This window comes from Acanthopagrus latus, chromosome 24, assembly GCF_904848185.1.
Source record: "Acanthopagrus latus isolate v.2019 chromosome 24, fAcaLat1.1, whole genome shotgun sequence".
In the NCBI taxonomy this organism is placed as follows: domain Eukaryota; kingdom Metazoa; phylum Chordata; class Actinopteri; order Spariformes; family Sparidae; genus Acanthopagrus; species Acanthopagrus latus.
In genome coordinates, this window is record NC_051062.1 from 4,493,974 (window position 1) to 4,507,029 (window position 13,056).

The 13,056-nt window shown below is 41.3% G+C and overlaps 1 protein-coding gene across 10 annotated transcripts in view; it reads right to left on the reverse strand.

Moving 5' to 3' along the window:
• Window positions 1-1,213: 1,213 nt before the first annotated feature.
• LOC119015607 (interleukin-1 receptor accessory protein-like 1) overlaps window positions 1,214-13,056 on the reverse strand; it is a 298,993-nt gene continuing 287,150 nt past the window's right edge. For 6 of the 10 annotated variants that reach the window (XM_037091776.1, XM_037091772.1, XM_037091770.1 and 3 more), the window contains 3 exons: window positions 8,718-8,888; window positions 5,372-5,416; window positions 1,380-2,107 (listed from right to left, as the gene is read on the reverse strand). In XM_037091776.1, the coding sequence (XP_036947671.1) occupies window positions 1,380-2,107; window positions 5,372-5,416; window positions 8,718-8,888 (944 nt within the window). Of the gene's footprint in view, window positions 2,108-5,371; window positions 5,417-8,717; window positions 8,889-13,056 lie in introns of all 10 variants that reach the window. The other 4 variants (XM_037091778.1, XM_037091773.1, XM_037091780.1 and 1 more) reach the window with 2 other exon arrangements.

Here is a 13,056-nt window from a genome sequence, read left to right on the forward strand (position 1 = left end):
GTTTGGTCCTACAGAGGAAAAACCAGGTGCGGTAAATGCTTCAGGTGACACTTGGAAGTCGAGGCTCATCCATCTGGTACTGACATCATCGATAGAGTAGCTCCATCCTCGTTTAAATCAACCGTGAATCACCGCGACGATGTTAGAGAGCCCGCTGAGCTGCAATCAGTGTTTGAAAATGTCAAAACTCCTTTTTTTCCTAATGATGAAAACACAAAAAACATTTTCTTGCAATATAAGGGTAAGACATTTAGTGAATGACCTATCGATTTTCGTGAGCTGTGCAGTTCCACATAACAAAACATTTTTTTTTATTTATTATGTTTCCCCGATTCCTTCCATCAGAAACTTTATAGGTATAACTTCTCTCGGCAAATATCCCTCAGTTACAAAAATAGACTTTTCTTTTTTCATAAAATAATACACATAATTAATTTTTCGGTGATATATTCATCTGTTAAGGTAAAGAGCAAGGCTGTTTTTTTTTTTTTTTTCAAAGTAAATGTTATCGTGAGAAGGAACAGAGAGATGTGAAGCCTAGCACCATATTCTTCATATCCAACTTTTCTCGCGATGGTTCTTTCCTGCTCTCTGGACTCCATATTTTGCATATTCTGGTCGAGTCCAGATTCTCAACCCTTACAAGGAACTCCACACCAAATCGCTCACAACTCCTTAAGACTGAGATTTTTTTTTTTACCCCCGCCCGCCCGCCCCCTGAAAAACCCCAAAAGCTTTATAAACTACACCAGCCAACAAATTAAGATAAAGGTAACAACGGTTTATCCAAAACATCTCACAGGCCATTGCTTCACTTTTGTACAAACTGAAACAAAAGAAAAACAAAGAGAGTCCCAACTGATGTTAAAACATAAACAAGTCCCAAACACTGATGCTACAAAGAATTAGAAAAACGTATGTACAGGACCCTGTATTCCTTGACTCTCTGGGTAAATGATCATACGTGTTGGCTTTGTGTTACGTGAGTGTTTATACAGGCATACAAAAGTTCTCCTTGCTTCTTTTTTTGTTGTTCAGTTTCAATAAAAGCTCTTATTGGACCAAAAAAAAAAGAGAGAGAGAAAAAAAAGAGAAAAACACTAAAGAATATCTGCCACCACCTCCATCACCAATGTGTCCAGTGTGTCTTGACGCCCCATCCTCCCATCCTCCCACCCTCCCCTCCATCCCTCCCCTTCCCTCCCACTCCCTCTCCCCCTGGTGTTTTCCTGGTGCAAATTCAAACAGCAGCAAGTAGCTTTAGTGCCATTCGGGTCCATCTGGCTCTGGTGCATTCAGGGTCCAAGTGCCAGTGGTGAGTCCTCCCTGTGACGGACATCGTGTAGCTCCACAGTCTATCCCGCCCGGCACCGTCTCTGTCACCAGATGACGCTGGATATACTGGTCTCTCTGGGCAGCAGTGGCAGCATGGCGTTGTTGCCGTGGGCCTCCTCAAGGCTCTGCTGACGCGGCGACTTGGACTGCGGCCGCTGTCCGTTGATGAGCGTCATGGGGATGTTGCAGTAGGTGTGCTGGTTGCCTAGCGTGGAGAGGGGCGGGAGCGTCCCGCCGGGCGGCAGGTCGTAGTCGTAACTACGGTAATAGTGTTTCTGCCTCATCTGGGTGTGGCAAGAGTTGTGGAAGGTGGAGCGCAAGTCCGGGTGTGCCGTTGCCATGGCGGTGGAGGTGGCCGCCGCCATGGAGATGGCCGAGACGGTCTGGAGCTCACTGAAGGGGCCCTGCTCGCTGACGTCCAGCACCTGCTCGTGGGAGATGCTCAGGGGCTCCATGCGCTTGAAGGGCATCTCGTAGAGGAGCTGCTTCCAGAACTTGGAGTTGAGCTTGTTGCTGGACGGCCCGCGCCACTTGATGACCGTCAGCATCTTGATGGTGTGTTTGAGGGCCTCCACCTCCTGGTAGTTCATGATGCCGCGCAGCTCGGCGCACTCGATCAGGATGACCTTGATCTCGCCGGTCACCAGCATGTTGCGCAGCCGCGTCTCCAGCTCAAAAATGCTCCACCCCCTCCGCACGACATAGCTGGGCGTCATGACAATGATGAGGCGCTTGCTCTGGTCCACACAGCGCGCCACGTCCTCGATGTAGGCTGAGCACACAGACAAAGATAGAGAGATGGATAGATAACTTTGCATAAATAGCAGTTCAAATGGAAAGCCTGCTGTCTTACTTGCCTTTACTGTATTTACTCTTCACATCACTTTAATTGTACAGGAGAGTACACGGAGCCAATGGCTGATGGAAATATGATGAAACGTATCATAGCAGCTGTTTGAAGAACTTTCTTGGCCTCAGAGCGACTGCTTACCGAACTACTCGCTTTCATCAAAGTTTCAAACAACCAAATCCAATTAATTTCAGAGGGAAACATTCTGAAACACTTTTTTAAAGACAGATTGAAGACTGAAGACGTTTAAATTAAACATCGAATGAGTTCTAACCTCCACAGCAACTCTCATTTCTCCCACAGTCTGGCGTGAGGATTCATATAAAATGGAGATTAAACAGGTGTATTATTTATTCCGACTCAGTAATTCATTATAAGATACAGTTAGACAGAATTATAGACAAAAACAAGAGGGCCGGGGTGACTTGGGTTTTACTATAAGATGACAATAAACACAAAACACTCAAAGCCAAACGAGATACCTGAGCGAACCTGAATCAGCATCTTAACACCTGAGGATAAGTGAGAGCTCACAGTGAATATGGCGTTGTGTTCGCATCCTTAATGAGTGGCTCAGCTGCTTGCGTAATAATGAAAGTGATTAAGTGTTTCCACAGCCTGTCCTGGGTGTCAGTGTGGGTGCCTGTAATGACTGCTTTTAGCCTTTTCTCAGCGGAGACAGAGACAGAGCGGCTCCTCAACAGCAGCTAGACGGGATTAACAGGGCTTCACTTCACAATCGAAGCTTATGACCCCTCTTGTCCGCTTGTGTGTGTGAGGACGATTCGTGTTTCTATTTTCATTCCTCCCTCTCTCTTTAAGTTGAGTGTGCGTGTGAATAATTTTCACGCGGGTCTTTTTTTTAAGCAAACAAAATGCCACGTCTCCCCTCCGTCCTCCTCTCCGTAAGAATGAACTCAGTCTTTCATGTCACGCTCCGCCTGAGGCTTCCGCAATGAGAGGGAACCTGATTAGAGTAAACCTGGATTTGAAGTCGCCCCTTTGCTTCGACATGACAACTCAATCGCTGCTGTTTGGTAATTGGTCCTCATGCTGTAATTCATCACAATGTGTCCCTGGGGCTACGACTCTCCTGCAGGGCTCGGAGCCTGCTCGGTTTAGGTCAAACCAATCAGGCAAAAAAAAAAACAACAAGTTTTTCTTTTATCTGATCATGAACACAACAAACCGGAATGGATAAATGGATACTGTATAATTAGCTAATGAGTCGTAGTTCCCATTTTATGTTTTGAATTGATTGAGCTGAAAGTAAATCTGCCCTCTTGGGGTGCGCTCTGGTAACACTTTATAGCTTTATAGATTACATTCCTCCTTTCAGGGACCTCACAGGCTTTACAATCAAAGTGTTGCATGTGTAATAATTGATTCCTGCCAACATAAAAACAAAATCAACACTAAATTATATAGAGGCAGGAAATCACTGTTAGACTGTGATGCTGGACTGCCAGAAATATCAACTTCCCACCGACTGAACTGTATTAAAAGTCTAAATTTCATGTAGTGCCGCTGTAATGAAGAAGTGCATGTAAGTCTTCTCAGCAAAGCAAAATTAACCACATATATTATCCAGTATTACTTTGGTATTCATATACTATTCGTAACAGGTTATTAGATATTTAAAGTTGCATCCGGAGTTAATTCTTTCAGCTAAGCAGCTAGACTGACATTTATGCGAGCCATGAAAACTCTCGCGGCTGTCTTTCCTCCACATTTCATCTCTGGTTTTTCAACAGTAACCATCCGACTCACAACGAGGTTGTAATTTACCAGATGAGGAAATCCTGACTTCCAGACTTCTACGCAGCAGAAATCTGCTCACAGTGCAGCACATTTAACCAATTTTGGCACTGTAAACCCACACATGAATGTTTACCTTTCACACATACCATATCAACTTTTCTACAAACTGATCTGCTGGCATCTTCAGTTACAACTCTCCTCAGCCATTGCATTATAGATATAGATCATAATGAAGTCCAGATTGTTTCCCTTTCTGTCACAACTCATGCCACTTGTGACCTGATTGTGTCTTGATATGACTTTTATACGTTGTCTTTAGGCCTCTTTTGGCTCAAATCAGGTGCTCTTTTAGGCTATAAGTACACTATATTGTAGTCACATGACTTCAGCGTCACTACCGCTAAGCTTCCTACTCGACTCCACTTCACAGTACACAAATCTATGAATTGATCAGTCTACAAGTTGGAAAGTACGGATTAGTGAGTAGGTGAGTTTCCACGTTCTTGGTGCGATGACCCCTGGAGTCAAGTATTAGGATAAGTTAGGATAAAACATAAAAATCTCATAAGCTCCTAATAGCCACTAACCTCATTTCAGGCATCTAACTGAATACCCATAGACAAAAGTGATGGACTTCGATGAGAAAACCGGGGTTTCAATAATACTAACTTGCGCCTAGGTTTTAGAACTTGATTACAATGCTTGGAGGCTCAAACAGCATCATGCTGAGAGGAGACGCCAGCAGCAGGAGAGGAGGAATACTCTGTAAACTTATTACATGAGGGAGAAAATCATCTCTTGGGAGTTGTTAATCACCGCAACGCCTGATTTGGTCTGAATGAGGCCTCATACCTGACTTTCACACAAAGTAAAGATTCCGGGTGGAAAGCAGTTATAACATTTGAGGTTCAGTTCGGAAAACATAATGTAGCTTTAAAGTTTAAACACCACAAAACCTTTTTCTATTTATTTCTGGGACTGAAAAAAAAAAAAACAGTTTGAATTGTTCTGATGCAGTAAACCTCACGTATCTAATTTTCTAAACATCGAAAACACAAAAACTCTTCAACTAATCTTTAATTCATGTGAATGTAAGTAAAAATGAAAGAAATGATGGTAAGGCATTTAATTTTATAAAGGCTTTATAAGTTGTAAATAATGGCTTTAGTAATAGTGAATACATAGTTTATTAATGCAGTTATAGGATCAACAAGACAACTGAGTTTTGTCACAACCAGGCAATCCCAGGCCACTGCCTTATCAACCGTTAATAAAACCATTAGTAACAACTTATGAAGCCATACAAACTATGAACTCTTAATAATATACATATAAAGTGTTACCAAATAACTTTCTACATTAATGTTTTGTGATGAAAAATCAGTGTGTGTTGACACGAGCGTTAAAAATCTGTGGAAGAAGTACCTCTAAGTAGTCTTGTGTCATCCTGGAAATGATCATTGGTGAAACCTAAACATAGATATTTACATTCAAAGTAAGATCAGAAGGTTTGCAGAGAAGCATTTTTAAAAAGAAAACAGTTAACTGTCAATGTGGGGACATGGCTCTGGCATAAACTGTGTTTTGTACAACTGGTGTTCCACTGGCGATTGTGTGGCGGTAATCGCGCTGACCAGTTTATTCCAGTTTAATATGGGACATGTAGCATAAAAACAACAAGGAAAATCCTTTTATTTTTGTTGGCAGGAGTTCAGCCAGGTTATATAGTTGCTGCTGTATATTAAAAAAATACTTAACATACACTAGAGATCTATCAAAGTGGTGAGTAGTTAAAATAAATCCAGCATACTGTGGAATAACACTTATTAGCAGCTCAGGAGAAGGATTGTTGACACATGCTGAAGCCCCAAATGGCCAAACTGTGTTTATCTACAGCTGTGGATTATGCTTTATTATATCGACTGTTGAGATGCTAATATGTTCCCAATGGGAACTAAATGTTTATACATAGTCGCAATAAGCTGCCGAACTGGAATAGCGACAGACACTCTTTAAATTCCCCTCAATCCTTGCATTTTTATGCCATTTTTCCCATATTACAACAGTCCCCCCGCATCGAGCACATAATCACAGCAAGAGATTCAGTTTATAACCTTGGCACAGTGCCACTGAAGAGGAACATAATTAGTAATGGCGGTATGTGCGGGAAGACAGGCAGATGCAAGTATTCAAATGGAGGCTAACAACATAATGATATTATCAAACTCATCCGTGTGATGGGTTAATCAAAGATAAGCACGGGGCATGTGAGACGCACCATTAGAAATACATACTGTGGCAAAACATGCTTTAATGTCCATGCATAAAGAGCTGTCTGATTATGCAGCTGACATCACTACATGGCAGCATGCAGTATGGAGCTGGATCAGGAACATAGACTGTAATAATAGGGTTGGCTCTTTATACCAATTATGCTGCATGTGAAATAAAGGCTACTACGCCTCCCACTGGCCATGCATAGTGCAGATAATGCACTTTAACTACTTGAGCACATAAAGCACCAGCTAATAAGTGCAGACCTTTTTCGAGTAGGCGAGTGCTTATTAATCATAATGTATAGGTTTTCATAATCCCCCCATTCATGTCTGCAGAGATTAAACAGCAGTTCGTACATTACATTTTTGTAGTATCGACAGCCAGTGGTGGAAAAGTTTTTTAAAAAGTGGTAAGCTATTATCTGCAAAATATCCTGAAATGCACATTTTACATAAAATGTGCCATATTTTATTTTAAGGTGACTAAATGCATAATAGGAAAAATCTCAACCTGATTACTAACTTGTGTCCATTACTGTCAAATAGCTGTTGTTCAAGTATAACATTCCCACTACAGTACTTGAGTAAATATATAAAGTTATTTGTCCCAATTAAGCTATTTTCAGTCGCATACGGTTTATCTATAAATCTTCTGTGCAGACTGTAATTATACCACTTTTTCATTACTACTATCTGTTAAGAGATTAATTAAGCTTCTGTTTCATTGTCTTCTCCTCAAAACTATCTGACTCTTTTTGTCAGGTGATTATATAAAATTAGTCAGTAATGTTTAATTTTTTTTAGTATTGGATTCATTAAAACATTGTTCCATCTAATCAGTTGCTCTGTAACCCCGTTTCTTAATATACAGCCTCTCTGCAAAGCATGTGCACAATCTGAACTTCAGGGGCTCCTCGGAGGTGCTGCTAAGAACACTGGGATGATACAATGACCCAAGCTGTTATTATTATGACCTAAAGGTTCCTTGAATAGTCAAATGGATGGCAGGTTTTATAGAAGTGGAATCACTGTTTGGAGCTGCTTTCAGCAATGTTTCCCAGCCTTTTCTTATCAGAAGAAACCCTACGGCCTCCATAAAAATCCCCTGTTATGTTCCATGTGCTTTCATTTGAATTGGATGTTGATGAACTCTGTTTATTTCATGAAAGAGGATCTTGTTACCATCTTATTTCATACAGTTAAGATGCCATTGTTTGAGTATTTTTTTGTTCAAACTATGATTTGCACAACTGCAGCTTTTAGTGGCACTTATTGTTTACTTTTCGCCACTGCTTTGGCCAACAATTTCAATTTCAAAGTTTAGGCTATTTTGTAATCATTGGCTAACAATTTCAACTATTTGTTGTTACTTTTAGCAAAAAATTAAAAATCCTTCAGGCTTTTAGCATACAGTTTCATCTGTCTGTTGTTCTTTTTAGCCAAGAATTTAAAGTCTTTTTTGGTGTTAATTTTAGATAACAGCTTCAACTGTTTACCAACTATGTTTAGCTCTCTGTTACAATCATTAACATCCGTTTCATTTTTTTGCAATCTCAATTGCTTAGTTTTAGCAAACAAAGTTATTTCAACAGCTCATCCATTATTTTTAGTTAACTTTCATTACTATAGCTGTTTCAACCTGTCTGCTGCCTTGCTAATTACTTTTCTCCCACTCTCACTTACAACACACAGTGTTCAGGCGTTACTGCTGACTCAAATTATAATTCTCTTTTCATAATTTGTAATTTCATTTTTTTTTATTAGTTAGGCCACTGCACAATCTTTCCAAATACCACCTGGTGACTATAATACCACCACAGGGATTAAAAATATCCACACACTGCTATCCTGTTGCCAGGCTTTACCTGGGGAAGACAATTAAAAAACAAACTGGGGACAAGACAGCAGTGTGCCTTGATTGTACAGCCTAGTGTTATCCAGCAAATAATGATAGTTGTGTGTGTGCTTCCTAATCGCAAAAGTACCCCCTGGGATACAATACCTATGGTTTGGAATCACTGGAAAAAAAGCAACTGTTTGTTCAGAGCTGTCTTAGGATGTTTCTTATGGTAATGTGATAACTGTGTTGCCATGTGACATAATTGCAACTTCTCCCCCTTAATAATATGCTGCTAACAAGCAGGTAAAAATCAATGGAGACTGCTATCACCAGCTTTATTTAAAAACCTACCCTCTAATTTTGTTTAGTTTCTTTTTTTCCCTACAAAAATGTCAAGTGAAGAAGCCCTAATTGCCACCTTTTATCAAAATGATCCACTTCTGTTCAGCCAGCAGTTAGAGAAAAGCTTCCATCGTAATGATCAGATTAAAACGATGATGGTCTTATAGGTCGAGTCACGCCACAACAAAAATGCAAAAACAGAAAAAAAAAACACAGAATAAGGCATGTCACCACTGCACTGACAACACGAGCAACACCACAAGCGACACAACATTCGACACAACGTGACATCGCCGTGAGAGAGAGAGCTTACTTCCTGTGGGGATCAAGTCCCTGTCTGGTATGAAGAGTTTATACCCATAATGCTTCTCGAGCACGTCGGGGAGGATCTCCAAGGCAAAGCGCTCCTCCTCCCGGGTCTCCTGGCTCCACTGGTCCGGGTCCACTTTGGTATAGGACAGGTAAGCGTCGTAGTCCTTGTTATCTGCAGATGGAGATAGGGGGACAGACACAGAGGTGGGTAAAATATTGTATCTCCTGTTATCCACCAGGCACATCAGCAAGGACTGTTCACAGAGCCTTAATTGTCCTCACATCCTTCAAACCCTTTAGTTTTATACCCTCTGCTATCAAGCAGGGGCAGAGGGAGAAAATAAAGCCTCGATCTCAGCAAACTGATGGAAAGAAAAAGTCTGTTTGGTTTAATACTTGCATCACTTCTTGTGTGCCATTAAAAAGCTCCCCAAACCACTTTGCTTCAATTAAATGCGTACATGTTTTATGATTTGAACATAACCTTTCCTGCTTTGCTCAGCAAGGTTATGTGCTGCTACACCCCAGATGCCCACAATCTATTTTCATACAGGTGCACAGAGAGCTTTTCACTCACTGGGAGAGAGTTCATTGAGACAGGACGCTTCCATTACACTGACCTCTGGGCACCTCTGCCCATCTGAGTGCTTTTCATTACAGCTCCGTCCCCGCTGACGAATAATGTTACCTTGATAGCTACTTTGCCTACTGCAGGCAAAACAAATTAGACTCCAGCCTGAGCTAAATGCACAACACTGCCCGCTAGGCCGAACACATGGCATAGCTCCACCACCCACATGAAAGCGCTGATTGATGACGAATTTGAAAGGGCTGAGTGCAGAGACGGAAACCTAGAAGTGAGGGAAGACTTTAATGTTTTCTTCTCAAGCTGGAGAACTTCTGCACAATGAGTAAAGAGGGTGGGAGACATGGAAGTGAGGTATCCCAGGGCCCCTGACTACACTACAGGAAGGAGGTAAGAGCTCCTGGCTCCCACAGTAACAGCTCAACTCTAATGTTCAAGCTGCAAACCACTTCATCAATTAGAGGAAAGTGGCCCTTGAACTGGACAGACTTTGGTCGTTGCCGCTTTATTTTACTGGAGATCTGTGCAGTCATTTCACTTCAGGGTCAACTTCTTATTTCTTCCTGTTTGGTGTGAAAGAGGTTCACTGAGATTTTTTCCTTATTCCATGTTACTGTGGTCTTTGGCAATTAGGATACTCCCCACTATTCCATTAGAACTGTAAAAAGCCTCTCTGATGAGAAGTGAATCATCTTCAAGCAGCTCAAGTCCAGTTGCCTTTATTTAGCATTTAGATAGAGATCAACCAGAGACCGGTGACAAGCCAATCGCTGTCAGACAGGTCTGATTCTGCCTTGTCTTGTCATATACACATGCTGGCTACCAGCACATATGAGACTGCCAGCCCAAACTCAGAGGAAGTAACACAATTGTTTATGTTGTTTTGGGAAAGTCACTGTGCTTTGAGAAGTCAACAAAGCCAGATCGACTTAGGAATACAAAATGACAGCATGGAGGCTCCAGGGTCGGAACCAGAGCAGCAAACATCTTATTCGCTAACGTTAACTGCAGCATTACTGCAGCACATTACATCTGTTTTTGCTCCCTTGAAATTTGTTTTTGGGCAAAGGCAAGAGTTACTTAACAATCATTGTTTCATTATCAATATCTAATTCAATTTTTCATTACAGAAAGGTTAAAAAGATGCTAAGAAAATTGCAATCAGGTTACCTATACACATTTCTTTCACTGCCAGACTGCCACTGCTAGTTCGAGGGTAGAGGGAAAATGACTGGGATGAGGATATCTCACAACATCTGTGCATTTAACTGAAACTAAGTGCAACACAGACAAAGCTAAGTTTCAACTGATAAAATGCTTTCTGTAATTTTTGGTCACAAAAACTCTGATCGGCCGGTTGCAATAGCAGTTACTCAGCCACAAATCAGATACAATGTACGCCATATTCATATTCATCAGATTCTGTGTGTTTCTGTGCCACAAAAGGAAACAAAAAATATGAAATGGGACATTCGGAGCTGCAATGTGAACACAGCCATTTAGGTAAACTCTTTAGAGGCACGAGTGGCGTTTGGATGTATGAGTTCCTGCCTTCATTATGAATCTGGTCCCTTCGCTTTGTGGTGGCTACCTGCGATTCAAGAGCTGTGAGGTGACCTGTCAAGACCACACAGAAAAAGACCTGAGACTGAAAGAGTCATGTCAGGAAAAGTAGAGCAGATGGGGTTTCAAGAGGATTTTTGGATCAATTCTTAGCACTGTATTGCATTTTTGAAGCTTTTAATATCCTCTCCATTTTTACACTCCTGTCTCTCTCAGGGCTATGAGACTGTCAACAAGATTCACTCACTCCCCGTTGGGTAATCTTGATATTTGGCAAGTGCTCGCTGCTCCGTACATGACACCACGTAATTAATCTAACTCGTTTTTATAAAGTGCATTTCATTTTATAGCATCAGGGACATGTAAAAATAATTGAAATGTAACCTCATAATCACTTAGTATAACTAACTCTGAGGCTTATATTCTGCTTTGCGGCGACATAAATCTCACGCTCTGTTTTTTTCTCCGGTAGCATTTAAATGAAAGCTGTGTGGGCAGATCAAGCATTATTTCGGTGGAGCTGAGTCACTTGTCTGTAGTGAGGAAAAAACGAGAGAGAGAGTGATAAAAGAGAGGTAGAGGCAGAGGGTGAATCTTGAAGGCGGAATGACCCCCTCGTCTTACATCTTGAGGAGTCACTCCTTACAGGTGACGGGCGAGGTGCATCTGAGGGTGCAAAGCACCTCCAAAACCGCATCCAGCGCTCCTCCGTCCCACACGCTGACTGTGAAGACTCTACTGGCACTCGCTGTACTCGGAGGGAGGGAGGGAGGGGTGGCAGTGAAATATATGCATGTGCATAGAGAGCCCACAGTTAGATTGTGAACTCTTGAACTCACGGTGGAGAGCGCCAAGAGAGTTGGAGGCGTAATCTCTGGGATATCTCCGGGCTCCATTACAGTTAATGGAGAGTGGATTGGCGCTAACGCACACACTTAACTGGGAAGCTACATAAGCTCATGAGGTGGACTGCTAATGAGCAGCTGAGCGCTTCTTTTTTACCATTTTGTTTTTCCGTAGATTTAATTTAGCCAGAGGAATATGGCATTGCATTAGACAGTAGAAAAGTAGACTCCCTTAGAGATACAGTATGATTTACTGCACTCTGTGTTTATTATATTTAAATCCTTTTTTTTCTTTTGCATGTACACATACTTGTTAGTTTGCCTTGTACACACGCTAGAACAAATGCAGTCTAGTTTGCTGTCATCAAAATAAATGGGGAATGCAGAATATTAGTGTATATCTCTGAGTATATCATGATGTAACAGCCAAAAGAATTACCTCAAACACCTCTCTGAAACAGGGACAAAAACTGAACATGATGAAGGTAGTGCTCTCAACGATACAATACAATACAATACAATACAATACAATACAATACAATACAATACAATGCAGTAGTTTCAGCTAGGTAAAGCTAATAGAAAATAAGTGAGCACACACAGGGCTGTGATGATGCTGATGATAATTTACAGGACTAATCATTTCTTTAGTAAATAGGACACTATAAGATGTACAGAACGATTAAAATGTCCTTTTTCTGACTTAATGTACAACCAAGTGAAGCAGTGAATCCTGGCAATGTTTGGTGTTTAGGCTTTATAAATGACTTAAACAACTTGCATCAGCATTATGCATTTTTATATTCTTGAAATAAAGTGTCTATATATTTAAGTGTGATAATCAATGTTTCACCCACTCAGACGCTATTTAGTGTAAACTTTTAATTTGTTAGTCTGTCTTCTGCTGAATATGAAAATATCACTTTGGAACGACCACATAACACTTGACCTTTACGATCATAAATGAGCAACTTCGTGTCTACCTCTGCATCTTAAATATGCAAATCTAACAGGATGCATTACAGTTATTAGTGCTCGGTATCACCAAACTAGAGTGAGCACAGACGGAGCCTCGTAACTCCGTGCTGCACTGACATTCGTATTTATGGCAGAGTGTTGATGAGTTCCCACCTCCTTGACAAGCTTGCTCGGCTGTTGTCATCGCAAGGCCTATTATTGATTCCACTGACACCCACACAATGTGACAACTGAGTGGTCTTTAACTAAATTGCGCTGCTGACAAATAGCTGACAGTCCCCTCCTATTGTTACTTAAAGCTTACAATTTTACATCTGGCAGAAGAGGGAGGCAGGCGTTCAATTAGCTCTTCGAGTGGCCACAATGAA